Source organism: Phalaenopsis equestris, unplaced genomic scaffold (assembly GCF_001263595.1).
Source record: "Phalaenopsis equestris unplaced genomic scaffold, ASM126359v1 Scaffold000376, whole genome shotgun sequence".
Taxonomy (NCBI): Eukaryota; Viridiplantae; Streptophyta; class Magnoliopsida; order Asparagales; family Orchidaceae; genus Phalaenopsis; species Phalaenopsis equestris.
In genome coordinates, this window is record NW_018164818.1 from 610081 (window position 1) to 634691 (window position 24611).

At 33.7% G+C, this 24611-nt stretch overlaps 1 protein-coding gene across 1 annotated transcript in view; it reads left to right on the plus strand.

Annotated features, from left to right (window-relative positions):
* LOC110026529 (serine/threonine-protein kinase STY46-like) overlaps window positions 1-24069 on the plus strand; it is a gene marked incomplete at its 3' end in the record, with an annotated part of 108573 nt that extends 84504 nt beyond the window's left edge. The window contains 4 exon segments of the mRNA XM_020727496.1: window positions 11131-11226; window positions 23000-23080; window positions 23157-23207; window positions 23929-24069. Of these exon segments, the coding sequence (XP_020583155.1) occupies window positions 11131-11226; window positions 23000-23080; window positions 23157-23207; window positions 23929-24069 (369 nt within the window).
* Between the last annotated feature and the right edge of the window lie 542 nt (window positions 24070-24611).

The following is a 24611-nucleotide window of genomic DNA, read 5'->3' on the forward strand; positions in this document are numbered from 1 at the left end:
AGATTTTAGGAGCACACCCTAGGTGAGAGTCCATCCACCTAATCCTCAGCATAGTCTTCCTAGATTTTAGAAGCACACCCTAGGTGAGAATCCATCCACCTAACTCAGCATTGACTTCCTAGATTTTAGGAGCACACCTTATGTGAGAATCCATCCACCTAACTCAGCATAGGCTTCCTAGATTTTAGGAGCTTACCCTAGGTGAGAGTCCATCCACCTAATCCTCAGCATAGTCTTCCTAGATTTTAGAAGCACACCCTAGGTGAGAATCCATCCACCTAACTCAGCATTGACTTCCTAGATTTTAGGAGCACACCTTATGTGAGAATCCATCCACCTAACTCAGCATAGGCTTCCTAGATTTTAGGAGCTTACCCTAGGTGAGAGTCCATCCACCTAATCCTCAGCATAGTCTTCCTAGATTTTAGAAGCACACCCTAGGTGAGAATCCATCCACCTAACTCAGCATTGACTTCCTAGATTTTAGGAGCACACCTTATGTGAGAATCCATCCACCTAACTCAGCATTGACTTCCTAGATTTTAGGAGCACACCTTAGGTGAGAATCCATCCACCTAACTCAGCATAGGCTTCCTAGATTTTAGGAGCTTACCCTAGGTGAGAGTCCATCCACCTAATTCTCAGCACAGACTTCCTAGATTTCAGGAACATACCTTAGGTAAGAGTCTATTCACTTAATCTTCGAATGCACAATGAAACTAGACACTTGACCCTAATTCACAAACTGACTAAAACACTAGACATTATGCACCAAGATGTGACCCATGCTTCCTTAATTAAATCAACTGTGAAATTCCCTCAATGACTTAACCTATAATAAAACTCAGTGCACCGGGATTTGAGCTTGAATATTACACTCAAATTCTCCTGGAAATTGGGGAAATTTCTTAACGCCACATATGGATCATCGGACTAGAATAAATCTAGGGTCTAGGTGGCGAGAGCGATGACGACATTGCTTATGTGTGCTTAAACGAGAGATACGAAGTGAAATTATTAAAAATAGTATCTCCTACCTCAAAGATCTTCAATAAGGGAGAGGAAACGATCCATGATACTATTCACCGACTCTTGATGGGATCGTTGCCCCCGACACTCTTAGGTTGTCAGTAGTTCTAGCACGATTAGAGTGACTAGTCTTTGGGCTGTACGACTTTACAAAATATTTATAAAAATAAAACAAAAATTCCTTTTGCATGTTAAAAAGAACACTGCATAAAAAGACTTAAACAACAGTTTTCGCATGAAAATCAAATAATTTTTCTATGAAAATTTATAAAAGTCCATGGTTAGTCATTTGGATTGAGGTTAAGAACTACCTCCTATAGATTGTCGAGTTGACAATCCTTACTCAAGGTCGGGAAGCACACAACCCAGCTCTGAGCCCCCACTTTTACCAATGTCTTATACTCAAGTCCTGGTCTTTCATGTGTGGCTAAGTGTTTCTTTTGCTTGTGATTTAAGGTCCATATTTTTTATGTATTTAATATATATTAAATTATGTAGATTATAAGAGATGTCAATTTTGTGATACCAATTAGGATTGAATCCAGTCAATTCTAAAATGATATTCATTTATCTTATATCTGATAAGATTGTTATTTGTGTTTCTTTTATCTCTCAAATCATGTACTTCCATTATGTACAATACAAATGGTTCAATTACAGTAGTTAAAAGTTGTCTGCGCTTGGTTTCTTATGTACTTTGTAGAAAAGATTGTGGTCTTTAATCTTACTTATCTTTTTGGGGATATACTTACATAGCTTTTATAATATTATTATTTACATGTTTACTGATATACTTTGTTACTTACATATATAAGACTCTAAATAAAGGCAAAAATATCATTTACCTTGACTTTTTTTGTCATTGGACCAACTGATCCTAGTTGCCTAATTCTAGTTGGCATCATCTAGCAAATGCCCGATGTGTGTGTCGACACTACTTTGGTTAAGGAGTTGCCCGTTGGAAGCTGTCGGTCGCCGGAATCGAAATCCCGTCGAATTACATATTTTTCATAGTTTAAATGAAAGAGCACTATACCTCAAACCCTGTATCTATCCTGGAAGATAAACACATGACTTGAGGATGAGACTCGATCAAATAAACTAAGAAATATATGATATCCGTTTGACTTGCGAAACCATTTTATTTGCCGACAATTTTTCGTATTTAATACGAATAATTAAATAGTATTTATGTTAATCTTGGTTCGAAAATGCTTCCTATAAGGACAGACCCCTATATTTAATTACATCATAGATAACCGAAGTGACCTAAGAAAACTCTCGATAAAAATCAGGGGATATTATCTTCAAAGAAGTCAAAGAATTAGTACTTTTCAACGAAATCGGACAAAGAGGTGTGAAAAAGGGAATGATTTAAGTGTAGAATATTTTTTTTGAAATCCAGAGAAAAAACTAGAGGATATCATAGATTCGGAGGAGAACTTTGATGACTTCCCAAACTATCCTATGGTTTAGCTTCAATTTTGGAGATTATAATTATTGATTGTTTCATCCTACCAATTTTATTAATTAGGGCTTAATTTTATTAATTAGGGCAATTTTATTAATTAGGGCTTATACTCGTGTGAAACGATCACACAAATAGCCTGGAAGATGTGAGTATTTAGGTCATGACAGATGACAACTTCGGAATCCTAAAGCAGGTTAAGGCTTAAATTGTATAATAGAGCTATACAAAAGCTTAAAGAAAAGTTGAAGATTTATGGGATTTATGTTGCTCTAGGAAAATAACCTCAAAATCTTATGGATTTGTTGTTCAATTATAAGGAAATATATTCTGTTGTATATCCTCTTTCTGTTGAAGATGGTCGTGCTGCCCACGATACTAGTTCCAAGATTCTCGTCGTGACGAGTTTAAGTTTTCTAATGTGTCAGGTTGTTATGTTAAATCAAATGTCCCTATGATTCCCTATGAAAATGTCCCTATGATTATGGTTCTTTAAATATTATGGGGGCATATTAAAGTTGATTAGAGCCACGTCGGTTAGGATTTTACGGTTCCCTCGTTCTGGTACCACTATTTTCTATCGAATTCATTTAGTCCAAATGAATTTATTAAACTCAACTTAATGAGTTTCATACTTTTATTTAAATTGTGGGAAATCTCATTAGCAACCGTAGGTTACATTCTCTGAGGAGTCCGGATAATTCGATAAAAACGTCTTAATTTAGTTGTAATTGTTGTTTTGTGATGTTTGTGATTAAATTTTGAGTTATTTTATATTTTTAAATGTCATAGAGATGAATTTTATCTTGATTGATTTTAATTTTGGTTTTGGTTTCAGTTTTGTTGCTATTTTAACATTTTTAGTTTTCATACAAGGTGACATCGTTGATTAGCATGCAAGTTTGTATAAAAGTACAATGTAGAAAGTACGAGAAAATGAAACACTATAAACTGTAAAAGCGTTTCTGGTGAGTTTTCTCGTTTCTCCACCTAAAACTTCAGTACTTGTAAAACATATATATATTAATGTTGCAGGAATTAAAGCATGCTCGTAGTAAAAGTAAAAGTACAGTTTCAGGTGTGCCTACCAAATCTTATGTCATAACTTGATGTATTCAAATTTTAAGTATGATTCCATTAATCATATCATAGTAAGTCCAAATGTCCTTCATTTTCGAAGGATCATGAAGAAGTTTCAGGTAATACCCTAGACATTTCATAGTCCCTTTGAATTCTCTTGAATTCATGTTGGTTTTATCATATTTGCTATGTAGTTCATCCAGTTAATACCCTTATGCTCAATGAATTATGATATTTTGATTATCTCTTAAGTGGGGTAATTATCACTTAATATCTCACTTATGAATTATATAGGTAAAGATCCTTAAGGGCAACTCGACTTAATTAAGAAATTTAATTAATTTGATTTTAGGGATAGACTTGTAGTGTTATGATTAGGGATAGACTTGTAGTGTTTTGAAAGGTTTTAAATTAATTATAGGTTACTTTCTAAACCTCATTGGACAAAATTTTGATTAAGCCTAGTTCACTATTAAGCCCTTAAGGTTTAGTGGGTAGATTTGCAATTTTAAGAAAAAAGATTTTTTTATATTTATATTCTTATTCCTCATCATGCATTATAAATCATTTTAAAACCATTAGTTAAGGGTTTAAAATCAGTGAATTATGATTTTCCAAAATCAAACCCCCACCATATTACCTCTTTATTTAAATGTTCTTCCAAATTTTATTAATTTTAGGAAATTACAAATTTATCTTTTATAAAACCAAAGTTATGTTAGTTTTTACCACTTAATCCCCTTGTATGTTTCAATCATCAATACATGTTGTTTAAGATCATTTATTACCCATTTACCCTCTTGATTAGGCCTAAATGTTAATTAAGGCTTCAATTCTAAAATTACACTTTTGCCACTAAGGTCTTAATACCCTATAATTCAACGAATTAGATTCAAATGACTTGAAAATTTTATGTTACCTCACTCATGGGTTATTTAAAACATCAGGAAAAATGTGATTTTTCCAAATTCATTTAATTTTATAATTATTTTTAATACAAAAATAGGGATTTTCAATGAAAATTAAATAATCAAAATAAAATTTTTTTCATCAAGAAAATTATTGGAGATTCACCTCGGTCAACAGACCACTTGGACCAATTTTCATGATTTTTAGAGATTTAATTTAATTATTAAAATTAATTATTTATTTTGAGTATTAATTAAATATTAAATAATATTTAGATGAAAAATTAAGTTTTATATTTTTATTAAATCTCTCTGAGTCCAGGGAACCCAAAGAAACAAATTTTATATTTTTGTGATTTATATCTTAGTTATTAGAATTATTTTAGTGAAAAATTAGAGAAAATCCATTTTAATCCTTTTAAAATTAATATCTTGACGTAGAAAATTAGAAAAATTATTTTAATTGGTTCCAAGTGATCAGGAAGCCAAATGTGACATTGTAGTGTCTTTTTACAATTTTGCAATTTTTATGATTTTTTATTATTTTTTAATTATTAAAATACTAAAAAATGACTAAAAAATGAAATGTTGATTTTAATTTGAATTTTATTTTTCTTAGAATCCTCTAGTCATAAGGTGCTCCAAAAATCAATTTTGGTAATTTTTTATTTGTATTTTAATTATTATAATTATTTTAATAAAAAAAATGTGATTTCACTTAACCCATTTAAGTGGTCAAATTAACGCCAATTGACTTGAAATTTTTATTGAGAGCTACTTTAACATTAAATTATAGTTTGGAATAATTTTTATGTCATTTACCTTTATAATTACTCCAAATTAATTTTATTTCTATTTTTAATGTTGGTGACAATTATGATTATTTTTAATGAGTTAATCCAAGTTTATATTTTTCTTAGGGTCCTCTGATCACAATGAACCTATCAAAACAAGTTTTGTATTTTTCTGATGAATATTTTAATTGTTATAATTTAATAACAAAACAAGGACCATTAACTTGAAAATTTGATATCTATGTCTAGAGAGCTCTTATAACCTTGGAAAAATCATAAAGAGCATCCTAATAACGAGTAGAATCAAAACCCCAAAGCTCAAGTTCACAATGTCTATGTAAATGGAGAGTTAAATTAAGAAAAACATCATTTAATTAATTAAAAAAAATATATGCATCAAATAAACATGAAAATATGTTCACATTGTTCTCCTTTCTTCACTGAGCAGCAATATATTTTTTATTTTTTTTATTATTTTTCTACACAAAGTTATGCATTTTTGAAGTTTTGGGAATTAAATAAATAAGGAAAATCCCCTAATTTTCTACTTATCCGCGTTAGCCTCGTACGCATTGAAGAGACGCGTGTCGTCGCGGGATTGGGCGCCGTTGTCTACGTCAACTCTCCCTTTTCGAACCGTAGCTCTGTTCGGCATGATCAGGACCTTCCAAGTGATACACGCTCGATCGGACGACGCGTGGTTATCGTCCCCAACGAATCAATCCCGCAAACCGTCCATTTTCTAGGGTTAATATCTCGCTCGATTCTCAACAAAATCAAGTGCGATTTGTTCCTATAGACTTGTCTTGGCTAGGATAACATATCTATCAGGTTAAGTGACCCTTAAATCAATTCTATACACATGGAGAATGAAATGAAGCTCGGTTTAGGGTTAACTTTCTCAATCCCTTGGTCCAAGGGGGGAAGCCTCGATTGGATGCTTGTGGAAGCTTCGTGGAGGTCCCAAGAGCCTAGGGATGGAGTCTCAAGCCGTGGTGAATTGCTTAGATATGAATTCGACCAAAGTCGATTTAGGGGTTCGATCAAAGTCCACCTTAGGGTGCTACAGTGATGGGGCTTGTGGGGGATCTTCTTTTGATGTGGGGATGGTGTGGGTACAATTAATTTGAATTTGGTGGAAATTAATTAATTTGAATTTGGTGGAGGTTTGAGGGGTGTCCTGTTTCGGCCTAGAGATTGGGCTAAAAAAATGAGCTCGAACAGTGGCTTTGAGTGGCTAAGGGTGGTTGGGCTAAGCTCAAGAGGTCTCAAAGAAGTTCTGGAAGAAATTTGACAAAGTCTCCCCAAGGAATTTCATGCTCTCCTCCTTTGGCCATGAAGGGGGGATTTAAATATATGGGGAAGGAGAGGCCACCAGGAGCAATTGGTGGGTTCCTTAAGTTACTTATGTAGTTGCCAAAAGTGTGCAAAAATCCAATTGGGATGAGCCAACTTGGATGGGTTTAATTTTGAGTTTTGGCCATGGTGGAGCTTTTGATATTGGGTCTTCCGGCCACCAAGGTGGCTGGCCAGCCAAGTAGGGGTCACCATCTAACTCAGGGAGGTCAGAGCTTGGTCTTGGTGAAGTCAATTGAGGTTTTCCATGTGTAAAGATATGAGATTGAAATAGTATGAGAAAAACGTCAAATTGGGTCAAGGCATGGTTTGGGTTGAGTTCAACCACCAAGGTTGGTCTTGAGCTAAAGAGGATCAGATGAGTCAGCTAAATTGATGTGAAGAAGTCTCTATCCAAGTGATTTGGTTAAGTATGAGGTTTAGAGTATTCATTAAAAGGGTTAAAAACCTTTTTAAAGAGACTTGAAAGTGGTTTGACCTCTTGTCATAAATAGTTTGATGATGTGGTATTACTCTCATGGCTTCCCTTTGGCTTGACTAATTTTCATGAGAAGAGATTTTGAAATTTTTGGTATTTTAGTGGAGTTTGTCATGAGGCTTGATTTGGAATGATTTGATCATGAATTTAGGAGTTAGGAAATGATATTTGATGACATGGATGATGAGGAGAAATGAAATTATCATGTGGACTTTTGATTGAAATTTAAACTTTTTGGAATTATTTAAGGGTTTGGGCTTTTAAAATGGAAATTGAGCTTGGGCTAAAATTTAGACTAATTTAATGTTGAATTTGGTGTAGGAATATATCATGAAGGATTTGACAAATTTTCAAATGATTTTAAGTTAAATTGATTAATGGATTGGGACATATAGTCAAAATTGTGCCTTTTTGATTTAAATGAAATTAGGCTTGAAATTAGATCAAATTGGGCTTGAACTTTGTTTGGGTTAGGATTGAGGATGCTGAATTTTGATTTGAAATTGAAATTGGGCAATATTGGGATCAATTGGGTAAGATTGAGGCTATTGTGAGGACATTTGGGCCTTTAAGGGCAAATTGGGGTTTTTGGTCAAATTGGGCTAATTTGGTCAAATCTGGTCAAATTGGTGATAAAAAATTGAAATAAAAAATATTTGGGATGATTTTGGAATTTTTGGGAATTTTTGGAGTTTTTATAATTTTTAGGTCATGAGGGGCATTTTGGCAATTTTTTAGGGTATTTTGGAAATTTGGTAATTTTTGAGAATTTTGGTTAATTTAGGTAGTGTTGAGGGGTTTGGGATGATTTTTGGGTAAATTTGGGAATTTTAGGTAATTTTGGAAAAATTAGGGTTGTTTGGCTATTTTAGTAATTTGGTGATTCTGGGCTAAAATGGGCAAACAAGCCACGAAGCCATTCTAAACCAATATGAGCCATATTAGGACTCGTTTTGGATGCTCAATATGCTGATTCTAACCCTCTTAGCCAAAAACTAGGGGTATAAAGTCATCTACATGAGCTTTCCAAAAGGAGTAGGAGACCAACTTAAGGGATCTTAGGGTTTAGGGTATGTGAGAGATTGTAATGTGTGCAAGTTAGCCCCACCAAAAACAGATCACCCAGGGTTCGTCCTAAGGTCTGACCATCCTATGGGGGACTCCACTCGGGTTTTCTCATACTGGCCCCACTTACTAAGTGCTAGAGGTTAGGACCAATATGTGAAACTCCATATGTGAAACTCCAAGAAGAGTTTGAAATTTCTAATGGTTAGGGTTCCTTTTCTAGTCCTCTAGGAATAGTCAATAGGAAAGTTCTATGATTAGACTCTAGATTACTAAAGAGGAAAAACTAGACCTCAACCAAAAATAAGATCAACAGTGTAATGTTAGTCGACATCGCCTTTGATTTTATCTGATCTTTTTCCTGATCCTCCTCGAGCTCATCTTTGGTCTAAGTTCCCTCATTTGATTCTGATAGGCCTCTTCCTTAATCCTACCCTGACTCATTTGTTGCTCATCCAATGAGATCTGTTAACAAAGTTAACGGAGCACTAGATAATATAAAGAGTGAAGTTTAGGTGTTAAATATGTAAATTCTAATATTTTGAGTGCTATGTCTGTAAAGTTGTAGCTATCCTTTTGATTGGCTCTCAATTATCCACTTCAACCCATAAAAAAAAGAGCTTCAAGTTAGCTTATGACCTATTTTGGATTGTTGTTTGCTTTGGTTTCTTAAAAACAGGTTAAAGAGATAATAGAACCTGTTTGGTAATTTTGTTTTAACAATTTGAGCCAATTTAAAATTTTAAAAATTATATTTTGGATATATTTTTAATTTTCCCTTATAGATTTTTGGGTTTCAACAAATCATTTTTCATGAGGAAAGCACAAAAAACACTTAACCATTTGATAAAACATCATGTTATTATATTTAGAGGCAATAGATGCATATTAACTAAATCAAAATAAAAAGGAGTACAAAATATTATTTTTAGATTTAATCCGTTTATTTGATCAACATAATAATAATATATAAAAATACATAACATCACAAGAGTTATCAATGCAAGTAATTATATCATAAAATATATACATGTATAGAGTAAATAATTTTAGAATATGTTTATTTATTTGAAAAATCAATGATAAAAAAGTATCTAAAACGAAAACCAAACTTTTATATATATATATATATAAATATATATATATATATATATCTATCTATCTGTGTGTGTGTGTGCGCGCGCGCGCCCTCAGGTCACGAGTTCGATCCCCGGTGGCGTTGAGTTTTTGAATATTTAGGCACATGGCGCGGGCTCTCATCATGGGGGGCCTAACGCATGGGAAATTGGTATTTGGATCTCTGCCAAATACCAATTTCCTTTTGAAGAAAAAAGAATGTATATATATATATATATTAATTCAAGTTTATTATTATGGTTTTATTTTTTTTTTCTTTTTTAAGTTTTTGATAATATCATTTACTTGATTGAAAGCAAGTACCTATTTCTCTCAAGTAATAACATAAATAAAATAAATTAAAATAAATTGGCTAAAAGCATTCCAAATTGTACCTTTTTTTTAAAAATGCTTTAAAAGATACAATATGCTTTTGAAGAAAAAAAAAAGTATATATATATATATATATATATTAATAATTGGTATTTGGATCTCTGCCAAATACCAATTTCCTTTTGAAGAAAAAAGAATGTATATATATATATATATTAATTCAAGTTTATTATTATGGTTTTGTTTTTTTTTTCTTTTTTAAGTTTTTGATAATATCATTTGCTTGATTGAAAGCAAGTACCTATTTCTCTCAAGTAATAACATAAATAAAATAAATTAAAATAAATTGACTAAAAGCATTCCAAATTGTACCTTTTTTTAAAAATGCTTTAAAAGATACTCCAATATGAGTTGTGGATATTAAATTAATTATGTAATGACGTTTTATACGAAGCTTGGCAGATTGTTGCCATGAAAAGTTTAAAGATGTGACAGTGCTTGGTAAGGGGTTTCTAAATTTAGCTTCATAAATATTGGATTGGCTGATGATAATTTATTAAGTTTGAGTTCTTGAAACTTATGCTCCACCAGTCCTTTTGCTTTGCTCATGCATACCGTTCCCCACCTTACTGCCCACATTGGTGGTCATTTAAAATGGTTGATTGTGCAGCAAGCATGTGATTAATGTAATTAGGGGTGTAAACGAGCCGAATACGAGAGCTCGTGTTCGGCTCGTTTATATTTCGAGCTCAAAAAGTGTGCTCATGCTCGACTCGTTTGCTTAGCAAGCCGAACAAGAGCAGTTCACGAACAAAGAGTCGTTTGACAACCCTATTCACATAGTCATAAGATATTAAGGATTAGGAAAAGATTTAAACATCATTTTAATCTAATTTAATAATTTTTATTATATTTTCTTCATCAATACTTTTAATTGATTATACATCTTTGTAGCCTTGTAGACAATTAAATTTTTAAAAAATACTACTTATCCAAGATATATATATAATTGATTAGTACTATTTCGAGCCAAAACGAGCTGATCACTAACGAACAAATATTTGTTCGTGTTCGGCTCGTTAACTTAGCGAACAAGCCGAACACGAGCTTCTTAACGAGTTGTTCGCGAACAACGAGCCGTTTTGACAACCCTAAATAATGCATTTTCTATTGGGGCGTTTACATGCATACCACACAATTCTTATGTTTACATATCTAGCATCTAAACATTGGCTTTTTACATTATACTGCCCAAATCACTCATATAACATAAAATTTACCACTGTTTTAACTAAAAAATGTGAAGTACCCCTTTTTATGCTTAGGTAAGGCGGCATATATATATGTAAAAGCTGAATTTTTGTTGTTTGATATGTAAATAAATAAGAATTGAGTGGTAAGTATGTAAATATTTCTTTTTTATCTGTTATTCTTAATGCAATAGAGTCTGCAGACTGATCATTCCTTTCAGTGTGATGCTGATCTGATTCCTTTTGGTCCAAGGTTGTCAAAGTGGCAGACTTTGGTGTTGCTCGTTTTCAAAGCCAAGGTGGAGTCATGACCGCTGAAACAGGAACATACAGATGGATGGCCCCCGAGGTGTGCTCTCTTTGCACCATTTATCAGCTTTTTTTTTTCATTGTTTGTGTTGATAAAAACCATTTTGCAATCTAATAAGTACTTCTGATTCCATCTTGATGGCTAACATTCATGCATCAAACCCTTGGTTTTGTAAAATTTATTGATAATCACACTTATTATGTGATGGTAACAATCTAATTAAGGTACGGGTGCATCTTTGATGACATGATCAATCATTTTTTCGATTTATTTAGTTAGTGTAATAAGAAAATATTTAGTTCTTTTTTTGGATTATCCTTAAATTTTATCTTGATTAAGGCTGTCATTTTAATGATCAGCCGAGGGACTTTTTGTTATGAGTATGGACCTGAAGAATATTAGATGTTTACTCTAACCTTGTGATTAGAATTACATGAAAAATTTTAATTTATTAGAATATTAGAATTAAATGAAAATATGACAATCAATATGCTGCAATGGAGAAAAAGGATTCATGTAGCAGACTCCACTTAGTGGGTTAAAGGCTTGTTGTTGTTTTACTTCTAACCTTATGATTTGTTTTTTTATTGCGACACTAAATGTGGACCACCTCAGCTTACTCTCTCTCTCCCCTCTCCCCTCTCCCCTCTCCCCTCTCCCCTCTCCCCTCTCCCCTCTCCCCTCTCCCCTCTCCCCTCTCCCCTCTCCCCTCTCCTCCCTAGAAACTCTCAGGCTGCAATTCGCTTCTCATGTGCCAGCTCTTTTTGGCCTCTTCCCATTCTATCATTTTCCTTTTTTTTTTCTTTGATTACTCCTAGCATAATCAATCTTTGGTTCTTACTCTGCTTTCTTATCCACTTAATCTATTGTCATTCAAATTCTTTGCAGTAGACCTCACTGGAACCCTCTGAATTATGATTTCAGATTTTTTTTTTAAATCAAACTTCTATTTAACAAAAGTTTCCTTGCATTTATGATCTCTCATACAGCGGCGATTTTGGTATTAGAGGGAGACCATATCTTTCAAAATCAGTTCTTCCCAGTAAACTTTCCTCTTATTTTTGTTGTGATTTCTACATTTTTTTGTGTGCTGCACTTGGTATCTCAGAGTTTAGTGTTATGCATTTCAAAACAGTCCTTAGCCTTCAGAAATGTCATGGCCAACCACTTCAGAGTAACACCCACCACCTTAAGCCCTTTCCAATATTCATATCATCATCCACCTATATTTGGTTGGAAATTTTAGTCTTGATGGTGGCTCCTTGTAATCAACAGTGGCAATCAGCGACATGGGTTTGTTTGGCGTGTTATCAACGCCATTCCAAATGAGGACACTTCCCTATTACATCATCTAGGAGGTCAGAATTCATCGATGGAGAATATGACATAATTAAGAGTTTTAATTGATGCTTAATAATCCTTGTTCTGAAACTCTTGATTGCATTTATATTGGTTGGAAAACCTGTGTCATGCTTAGGAAACTCCATTTGTTTTAGGAAATTTTTGTCATGTCTTGATTAGAAACCATGCTTGGGAAACTCGATATATGTAGTGAGTGTTTGTTGCCCCTTTCCCTGCTTTCGCATGCTTGAGTGAAATCTCTCTTATTGAGAATGATATTTTGTGAGATAAAATCCTATTTATTCAAAATCATATTATTTGAATTAAAATTAATTTAATTTACTAATTTCCTGATACTGATTTTAGTTCGTATCAACAAAATTCTTTTTACTACAAGTATAATAGTGTTTTTATCATTCTATTATAATTTACATCCTGCTAGTTAAATTATTTGCATGTTTTAACTTAATCCATATTGATAGTTTCATCAAATCACCATGACTGTGAGACTGATACAATGCCAGAGTGTTTAGTCCCAAGATTAGAACAATAAATTTGTTAAATAATAAATTACGAATAGATTTGATGAACTTAATAATCAAATTGTTTTTTTTTCTAAGTTCGAACAAATTAAATCTTGCATGAAACTCCTTGGGTTGTTCTTGTTAGTATGCACTGTGTCATTGATATGTTCTGGACCTTTTGAATCTACATAGTTTCTTCAAGATTTTCGATGGCCTCTCAATTAAGCCCAAGGCAATCAACACTAATCTCAATACCTTAGCTAGTTTCTTATCATCCAATTTAGATCATCCCCGTCTATTTATCCATTAGACTTGGATATGATGATCCAAAACTCTTTAGTCTTAAGGGAAAGGGTTCTTCATCCTTAGCCCTCTGCTTAGCCGAAGGACCCAAGTATTTCTTAGATAGGGACATTTTTGTTTAGTATGAATCTCGACTACACTCCACTCTAGCAAATTGTAAATACCACCAAAATGGAAAGTAAATATGGGTTTAAAAAAGCGCTTTATTCTCTAAAAAAGGCAACTGTTGAGCCATCCTTTTATTTGAATGCATGAAATTGAGTGTCAAAGTGTCTTCTGTTGGAAGCACTCTTTAAGACAGGCTCAACTGCTCTTTGGTTGTGTGTGTAGGAAATATGTAATTGATGTGAGTGGCATACCCTAATGACATTTACTAATTTCAAATCATTTCTATCATACAATAATGTGGCATCGTCTGTGGGTGCTTTCTCATTGCTGTCAATTAATTATATTAGGGAGTATGTTAAATGTAGAGAAAATTGTCTTGAACTCATTCAAAGCGTCAAAGAACAACTTGGTATATCAAGTGCTACGAAATTGGGAGTCATCCTCTCCATCTCTTATGCAGTCGAGAAATTTGCTGCAAGAAGACTTCTTGCTCTTTAGAAGATTGAGGCAGGTGAAAATTTGCCTTCTTCAGGAATCCCATGAAACGGGATCACAACATTTCAAATATTTTGGCAGCCATTTTATTCTCAATCAATTGTATTTCGATGTACGTCATCCCAATAAAACCCATATAGCGTGCACCATCAAATAGAGGTTCTATCACCACTACCTTAATCACACGAGAATGTTCTAGTCTACATCATCTGCAATTTGACGTTGCCTCTCTAGTAAGCTTAGTTTGCAATCCTCTTTCACATTGTCTCCCATGAGGCGAGTCATGTTTCTTTGACAATAATTGGTGTGCATTGATTGCTTGTTTTTTCCAGCATTGTATAATATTTATATAATCCTGAGAGGGCTTCTAATAGGTAACATGTAAAATTATAAATTTATAATTATAGAATAAGTACAAAATTTCAAGAATTAGTGAGGTTCCAAAATAATTATGATTAATTGCAATAATTCATAGATTGATGAGATAGCAATAATAGTTTCACAGATTATTGAAGTGGCATTAAGCGACTAAGGTAGGTAGTGGATTGTTGGGCTTAGTAGAACATTGGTTAGGGTAGAATTGATGAAGGCAGATAAGGATTGATTTATTCACTCTTCCTCAAATGAATTAGTGGATGTTGTCCTTTCCAAGTTTGCATATCGATTTTGCTTCATGCCAATATCTCATAATAAATATTTAAAATTTGTTAGCGCTAAGTTGCATCAGTTGTATGAGCATAAATCGAATATCAAACTAGAATTAGATGTCACTTTTAAGAAAGAGTGAATAAATCTCAAACACACACACAAACACACACACACACACAGCGGCAATTTACGTTTGAGTCTCCAAATTACCTATAGGAGAGAAAACCAACCTATAAAAAGATGTACAGAAAAGAAGAAAAGGCTGAAATGCTCTTGCTTCAAGGTAGATGTGCCCTTGATAGTTTCATGATGATGATATAACCTTTATTCAAGAAATAAAACAATATTCTAAATTGTTAACTGCTTCACATTAATGGACATGAGCCCATGCATAAATGTAATCTTATGGAAGAATTAAATTATAGATGTTAAGTGAGGTAGTCTTCGTAATTGCCCTTAAAATTATGTACATTCCATGAAGCACTACAGGAGCCAAGGAGATACTCATGATTAAAAAAAAAAAAAAAAGTTGGCTAACAATGGAGGCTAGCACAATATAGATCTCACTGTTATTAGATGAATAAAGGCACAAATCCATGTAAAAATCTCCGGTATAAATTAGTCCTTATCCATATCGGGAGTGGGAAGAGTTATCTATTTTTGGAAATCTTAGAAGATTTGATCTTTTTCATGTTTCATTCTCGTGTGGGTCGGCCACCAAATCTACAAGGATTTAATTAAGATATCTTAGGAAATTTTGTATTGGTTTATTCTCTTCCTATTTTATGTTTTTCTATTTTTCATTCTGAATTATTTTCTTTCCTAATTTCGGAGAAATATGTTTGATAAGTTTGTAAATAAGGATGGATTGATTTTTCTATATATATGTACCCAATTTGTGAATAATGAATCAAGGAATTATTTCTCCCCAAACCCGTATTCCTACATGAGATTAGAGCCATTTTATCCTAGATCCCTCCAGGTTGTCGGACTTCCTCCTTGCTGTTGGAAACTCGTTTGAACCTCTGACAGAGTCAGAAAATTCTTTCAGTCAGAAGTGGAGCCTCTCCTGCCAGAGCAGGAATCTCCTCTGCCAAGAGTTGGACCTCCTCCCTGCTGGCAGTTGGTATCTTCTCTTCCTCAACCCAAATTTCTCCCTGAAGACCCCTCTTGCCGTCAGAAATCTCTCACTGCAAGTTGCAAGCCACCAGAATTCTCTTCTTTCCTACAACCAGTCCTCTTCTCTGCAGCCAGCACTCTTCCTGCAGGTTGCAGACCCATCTTCAAAATCTCTCCCACCATCCGGACTGTTCAATTTTCTGTTCAATTTTGTTCAGGTTCTGTAGCCGGTATCCGCTTCCCATAGCAGCAATGACAACAAACGTAGCAGCAACAGCCAGAATCTTCATGACAGCCGCCTGAAGTTTTCATGCAGCCACTGTTCTTCTGCAGACCCTTCACCGGAGCTTCTCCATACAGCAGGTCCTCCTCCTGAGCTTCTCCTTGCAGCCATCAGCTCAGGAATTTCCTTGCAGGTTGCAGAGCTCCCTGCGGACCCTCACAGTTTCTCTCCTTCCCCGATGTTTTTTCCTAGCATTGTCATAGTCGTGGATCTTACTGCTTCCTCTCGCTACCGGACATCTCTCTGCAGTCAAAGCTGTCACATGTTTTGGTAGCAGCCTGAGTAGCCTTGCATATTTCTCCCATAGCTCCCTGAAGGCTCACAGGCGCTCCTCATAGCCTTCCTATGATCCACCGGTGACTCAATTGCTCCTTTCCAACACAGTAAAGCAACCGCAAGGAAAGGCCAGCCAGCCAGCTGCTGCAGGGAACTTCTTTCGAGCAAGCAGAACTTTCCAGCTTTCTTGGTGTTTCTTCACTCTTATGACAAGAAGCAGCCAGAAATCCCCGAGCTTGCTATAGCTCAGAATTCTTCTAGCCCTAAATGTGAATTGAGTTTATGACAGCACAAAATGAAGACGCCTAGTTCTATTTCGGAGACTACTGGATTGATGATACACAAAGGTATCATATCCTTCTTTCTTGCTATAAATAAAAGATTTCAATCATGAATAATAGATTCGGGTGCTTCTGATTGTATGACTGGGGGACATTCATGCTCTCATCAACTATTAAGAGATCACCAATCCAAAATTTGTTAGACTTATCGATAGATACCACTTAGGATTGTCGAGAAATGAGATGTGAATGTCTCCAAAGATATTCAAATTTCATTCGTGTTATACGTTCTCCAACTAGATTGCAATTTATTTTTAATTAACAAGCTTACTCATGACTTGAGCTGTGTTATTAAATTTCATTTTAACTTTTGGGAGTTTCAGGTGGTGGATTTGGAGAAGGTGATTGACAGTGTTTATTTTAACTTTTGCGAATTTCATGTTGTGGAATTGGGGAATGTAATTGACAATGTTGAATTGCATCAAGACCAATACATGCTCAAAGAGAAATATTCCCTTAACCCACACAAGTGTTTCTTCCACTATCCTCTTCTCATGATCTCGAGTTTTTTGTGTCTGAATTTATTGAAAGCCATGTTTTATTATGACATTATCGATTGGGTCATCCCATGAAGTTTTACCCCCATCTTTTTATTAACAAAAATTATAGTTTATCTGTGGGAAACCTGTCAATTGGTTAGACATATGTGTGATGTATATTTTCCGTCTCAGTACAAACTCTCACATCCTTTATCTATCATTCATAGTAGCATTTGATGACCTTTAAATTAAAAATTATCAATGAACACAAATATTTTGTATCCTTCATTGATTATCGCACTAGAATTAGTTAGATATTTCTCATGAAGGAGAAATTTGAAATTGCACAAATCATTTAGTCATTCTATGAAGATTTACACTCAGTTTCAATGCAAAATTCAGATTCTCAAAACTGATAATGCAATGAAATATTTCAATTCTATACTTAGACCCTTCCTTATAAAGAATGATATTATTCATATGAGTTAATGTATCGGTACTCCATAATAAAATAGGATAGTTGAAAGGAAGAATAAACATTTTTTTGAGGTAACTTAGTCTATATTGCCTTTCTTACAATGTTCCACAAGTTTCCACAAGTTTTTTTTTTTTTTGGAATTGTTGAGCTATAACCACCTTCTCATTAGCATAATGTCAAGCTCGGTTCTTATATTCAAAGTTCCTCTCCACGTTATAATGGAAAAATACCCTCATGTAGCCTTCTGAACTAATCTTCAGCAAGTATTTGGTTCTCTCTTTTTTCCACATTCACCAACCAAATCACACAAAGCTTAGACCCGAAATCCATAAGTGTAGGCATGCCTCCAACAAAAAGGGTGTCTAAATAATACCTTCATGTTACTAAAAAATATTACAACTCCATGGACACATTTATTAAAAATCTATCATACTATCTTAAAATTGATGTTTAGGGGGAGAGTGCAAATGAACATCAATTTTGAGATGCACTTATTGACATCTGCACGATAACTCCATCTATTCCCCTTCCTACTCTTCTTACACGACTTTCCTACTCTCTTTGAAGATATCCAAAGAAATCCTTCAAGAAGTCTAATAGGAAAGAAAAAATTATATCCGTGGATAAGGGGAGATACCAAAAATCTGTAGGAAAACTCATCCATCTTTCACATTCAATGTCAGATATTGCATACTCTATCAATATTGTGAACCAACACATGAATTGTCCTAAAGAAAAGCATTTAGAGATGTTTTACATAATTTTGAGGTTTCTCAGGAAGACATCTGTTAATGAATTAATTTTTTGTGAAAATCAGAAATAGAGAAGTAGAAGTATATATTGATGCTAGTTGGGCGGAAGAATTCACTTACATAAAGTCCACCACATGTTATTGCTCATATTTATAGGAAAATTTAGCTACATTGAGAAGTAAAAAGCAAGTTGATTTGATAAACAGTGCAAAATCAGTGTATAGGGAACTTGTCTTAGGGATCTGTGAAGGAATTTGGATTTTGAAATTGTTAAGGGAAATAAGATGTTCTTTCAAAAGGCCTATACGAATGTTTTGTAACAGTCAAGAAGCTATCAGTATTGTAAAGAATTTTGTGCATTTTGACAGGACCAAGCATATTAAAGTACTAAATCTCTAAAAAGGTCAATGATGATGTTATACAACTAAGCTACATCCCAATACACCAACAAGTTGTTGATGTCTTTACCAAAATTTGGTTTTTTCAACATTATCTTAGAATTCAGGATCAAACTCCCTCTCTACAACATCTACGACCCATCTTGGTGGGAAGTGTGGAAATCTGAGAAGATTTGTCCCTTTCAATATTTACCTCTCATGTGGGTTGGCCACTACCTCCAAATCTTGGAGGATTTGATTGGGATATCTTAGGAAACCCATGATTGGTTTATTCTTTTCCTATTTTATGTTTTAAATTTTTTATTCAAAGTTATTTCTTTTTGTAATTTAGGTGAGATATGTTTAGTAAGTTTGTCAATAAGGAGAGATTGGTTCCCCTAGATATATGTACCCTATTTGTGAATAATGAATCAATGAATTATTCTTCCTCAAACCTATTTTTCTAGACTATTTAACCTTTGCAAATGGCTTGATGAATGCTTTTTGATAAGTTACAAATGCTTTCTTTACCAAACTCAAAGAGGTCATGTTATATTATAGCGGGCTGGATTAGATTGTCTTCTAGAAGGAACTGTCGGTCCAAAATTTTAGGAGAAGGATGGCTTAGGACTGCATTGATATCTTGACCCTTTAACTTTTCAATAATGAATTAAAATTTCAGATAAGATTGATGACAAAATTAGTTTCCCTTCTTATTTCTGTCAGCAGGTCTCTTATGGAAATAAAAATTGTTATTGAGAAGAATGCATTCTTCATAGCGATAACTAAAGATTGATGATATAAATATAACCTTTTTCTTTTGCAATGTAATAGCTAACTACTTCAAATCTATCTAATAGGTGTTGGTGGCAGAACCTCAAAATTTATCACTCTTTTTACCCATGAATGCCTATCGTACTCAAAATATCTAATGTACCTACACAATATATCGAGCATATAAGACATATTCACACATAGGACTTAACCTTCCCCATGCCGAGTCTTGAGGCCATTCCAATGAACTAAACTATAATTGGCAATGACTGTCTTCTTGGTTACTCGGTCTTATTCAATATATGTTGTTGGCTGCAAGATATCTCGAACCCAATAACTTGCCTGGTTGATAGTATCCATTAGTACGTTTTAATCACTATATTTCAATTTGATAGCTAGCCATTTTATAAAAGTTTAGTAAATGGAAGTATAGGGCTAATAACTTGAATGAGCGAGTAAGAAGTCACCATATATGCTATGATTTGTTAGAAATTTCTCTCGTTGCTCAACCCATTATCAATTTCAATAATTCTCTGAGGATCCTGTCTATATATAATAGCAAAAGTTATTTCTTAATAAGCTCATTGTATGGCATTCCTTTTAAGTCTTCTCTAGTTAAACATCTTCTACAAAGGTGTAGAAATATGTATTTGTTTAAAATAAAATAGACTACGTTGAAATGCATGAAATTGAAGATTGATCTACAAGAACATGCATTTGCATGTCAAAGTTCAACTCAGACTTATGGTTGATATCCAAGATTATTTTAAAAAGAGTCTACAAAATCAAATTCTTAGCTTGGCGTCCAGAAGAATTTTTGAATTTTCGTAGGCTTAACAAATTTTTAACATAGTTCGTTTCAGGCGTACACTATACTTCTTATTGTGAGGGAAGAAGCATTTGCTGGCCTATTTTATACCATGTTTACCACCATACTTGCCACTCTCCTCCTACCAATGCTCCACATGGAGATGTGAGCACCATTTGGGTTTTATTTAGAAGAAAAATAAATTACGACTTCAACCCTTCACCCTTCACTCATTTGCTCTGCTATTTTCATGATCATTCTCATTATCCTACACCATCATGCAGCCTTGTTTGCTTTCTCCCTGCATGCTTGTCCATTATTCTATAGTAACATGCAGTCTCACTCGCCTTTATGCAATAGTTGCATTCTCTCGTGCACATAGCCCTTTCTAGGATCTTCTTCTATTTGCATCTCTCTTTTTTCCTTCTCATTCTTTATGATTGCCTAATCCCTCTCCCCCACTTTCCCTCATTACTCTCACTGCAATTATTTCTTACCTTTTTATCCTCTCTTTCTTTCTCTTCCTCTTTTCGGGAGACTTTTCCCTCTCTCTAACCCTTCCAACCTCTCCACAAACCTTTCCCTCATCCCGTCACCTCACTCTCTTTTTTTATCTCCCCCTATAAAAAAGAAATTTTAAATAAAGAAAAATGACGAGGCAAAAAAATTAAAAAAAGATAAAAAAATGTTGTATGTTTCATTTTCTCATTACAAATTCCTTTGCCTTGCTATATCATTGTCGTCGACAATGCCTCACATACAAAAGTTTAATACAAAACAAACTTACCCAAACATTTTAAAACTTCTGTGCCATTATAATCCAATAGCGAATCACATTGAGTTTGCATATTTATGTAGCACCGACGCTTTTAAAATATTTCTTACCCATTTCAAACATGTATCGGACACCGCACTTGTACAACATATCTCGACACTTCTCTGACTATACAAAATATATGTCTGAATTTTTTTCGGGCCGCGAGGCACACCTCAGCAGTGCATAGGGATTTGAACTTAACACGATTTCGAAAAAATTGGACATGGAAATTAGAAAGTTATAAATATATGTATAACCTTAATAATACATCCTATTCGAAATTGCTTCATCTCTCGTCATGTTGAAGTTTCTTCTAACATTCGTCAAAATTGAGTATTGAAAGTGCATCCATTATTCGTCGAAGCCGAGTATTCGTAATTTCCTCTCTGTAATCATAGGCTTTTCTAAATTTTAGTAGATAAGTTGAATGAATTCTTTTAAAAGATATTATATCTTATTTTAAAATTTTATTTTCATTGCATGAATTTTATAAAGTTATATTTTATTTTTACATAATTTGTGTTGTAATATTTTTAATAAAGAAAAATGAAAAAAATATATATTCTATAGTAATAATTAATTAAATTTTAAAATATGTCCATGGCATGTTGTCATATTTTTTTCAATTGTACTGGTCTTGTGTGATGCTGGGTGAAAATCCTATTTGCAAAATTTAGGTGGGTGTATGAAGACAACATACATCTTTCTTAGCGTAGCAAGGCAGAAGATCCGATCATGATGTCATTGATATTAGCCGTATGTCTTTCTTGATGTGGTGAGCATTTCTAGATTTCCTATAGAAGCGAAATTGGGAGGCGATCAAAATGAAGATTTAATGAATTTAAAAAACATAATTTCAGGGACCCTTTAGAACATGACAAAATTGAAAATAAAAACAAAATTGAACCCTTATAATTGAGATGCATGAGGTCTATAATAATATTTTTTTTCTACACGTGTAGCTGCAAATGGATTGAAAAATTGAAAGTAAACATAGAGCTTAATATGAATGAGCTCACAGGAGACGTGTAGTGTACATGAAAGCCCCCTTGTAAGGATAAGTATAATCTTACTATTCTAACCAAACGCTCAAAACTCTCTTACACAACCTGGACCTCACATTTACTTAGCATTTACCTATTTGCCTTAATCAAAATTACTCTATCTTGACTGGGATGGATAATTAATCATTGTAGCTCGCACATATGGACAACCAAGAACTAGATGCCCTTGTAAAATGACAGAAATCTCTACTTAATGTTTTATCTAAAATTTAGTGGACCTTCAAAAATTTGACTCAAAATTAAACTCTCTTAGAAGAGCTAGGCATGAATTTTTGGAGCCCCCAATGGTCTCATTTATAACTTATTCCTAATTAATATTATAAAATTTCTAATCAGTTTATTTTGCAAAAGAAACTTGAAGAAATTAAGGACTTTTAGTCTAATCATTCCCTTAAAATAATTTAATTTAAATTTTAGAAATTTTAAAATTGAGGGAAAAAATGATTTATAATATTTAAATGGCTAATTTATGTTACGATTTAACCAAATTTGGATGAAAAAGTTAACGTAGGATATTTGATATTTTTCCAAATTTTAAAGGGTTATATTCTAGCTCAATTTCACGAGACTGAATGATGATAACCTAATAATAAGGAAACAGTAAATTTATGATATTGTTATAGACAAATTTAGTCTTTGTATAGAATAAATTGCATCACATAAAGTCATGAGTAATTTTCACTATAGAATGAAAACATTTGCATTTAGGTCTACTAATATAGTTTGGATCAGAAATACATCCCTGAATTGATTCAAACATTTGAGTTAATTTTTTCCCTCTTTATGTGTTATTAATATATCTATTGCGTTCTATTCTTCCTTTAGGTAATCAATCACCAACCGTATGACCAAAAAGTGGATATCTTCAGTTTTGCCATAGTGCTTTGGGAGTTGGCAACCTCAAAGGTACGTCATTGAAGTGTGCGCATCTAACTCACCAATCATTTGAAAAAACTTATCGATCTATGGAATTGACGTGCAGATCCCTTATAATAGCATGACACCATTGCAGGCTGCTTTAGGTGTAAGACAGGTTTGGTTCTTTCCAATTTACGAAAATCTTATTTGTTTCTTTTTTTTTTCATATTATAAAAGAACTGCCCATTCAAAATTACATGAGATGAACTGTACTATATGCTAGAACTAGAGCATTCTCTGGTTTAGCCATATTGCTTCACACCTTTGCACAGCCCAGCTCAGTCCAGTAGTTTGGCAGGCAAAAAGTTGACTGGATCAACCCAGGATGGATTTAGTACATTATTTTATAAGATGTACATGACAACGTGGGAGAACTGTCAAAACAGTACAGATTGAGTAAGTGGGAAGGAGAATATTAGATGAAGGGGGGTTCTTCATTTTCATTGCATGTCAAATACTCTTAAAGAGGAAATATTGAAAAGCGACAATGGCTCGTTGATTACCTAGTATGTGAAGATGACTCTCTGACTGAATAACTCAACATAAGTTATCTATTACAATTATATGTTGTATCAAAAATTCTATTTTTCCTGCCCGATGTATAGAGTATAGAGTACTTAATAACCATGCCTCTTCCAATGGATTAAATCTCAATAAAATCATACAAGAGGAAGCAACTAAATGTAGGATGTACCATTTGAACTTCATTTGGAATATGATTGACCGGATATCGATCCAGTTGACTATTTAATTTTTTTATGACCCAATCGGGCCAAGGACTAATTTTCGGTTCTTGTTTTATATTTCAGATTTACATATTTTATTTGCTGATGCAGGGCTTGCGTCCAGAGCTGCCAGAGAATGTACATCCAACCTTGTTGGAACTCATGCAAAGATGTTGGGAGACTTCCCCTGCTAAAAGACCATCTTTTTCTGAGATCATTGCTGAGCTCGAGGAACTTTTGCAACGGATTCAGGTATGTCTGTATTTTGACGAACGGAGATGTTTTCCTTAGTTAAATGGTGAGAGATATGCCCAGTGTTGGGATTAGCGTATGACTAATGTTAGTTTATGATTATTATTTTTCTTGAAGGCACCAAAAATGTAGAAAAGCTACTTTTAAAAATTCAATTCGAGCATTTTAAGAATGAAGATTGTCAAAAATCATGTTTTTCAAAGTCTCTCCAGAATCCTTGATCAATGAGAAATGCTGACAAAAGCGAAAAAATTTGAGCATTAATCCTCTCATTGATTGATCGATTCAGTTTGTCTTAGTTGTGCCTGTTTTGGTTTCAACAATTGAATAACATCTTTCACAATAAAGATTGTCCATAAAATGTTATAAAATAAGATAGAAGATGAATTTCCTGCAAGTTTAATAATAACATATATTAATGAAGGATATTGCAACAAGTTTTGTGATCAAATCAATGGTTCATAATTTTAATTTAATGATGAAGCATCAGACTATAATCTAAGATCCATAATCATGATTGATTGATTATTATTATTATTATT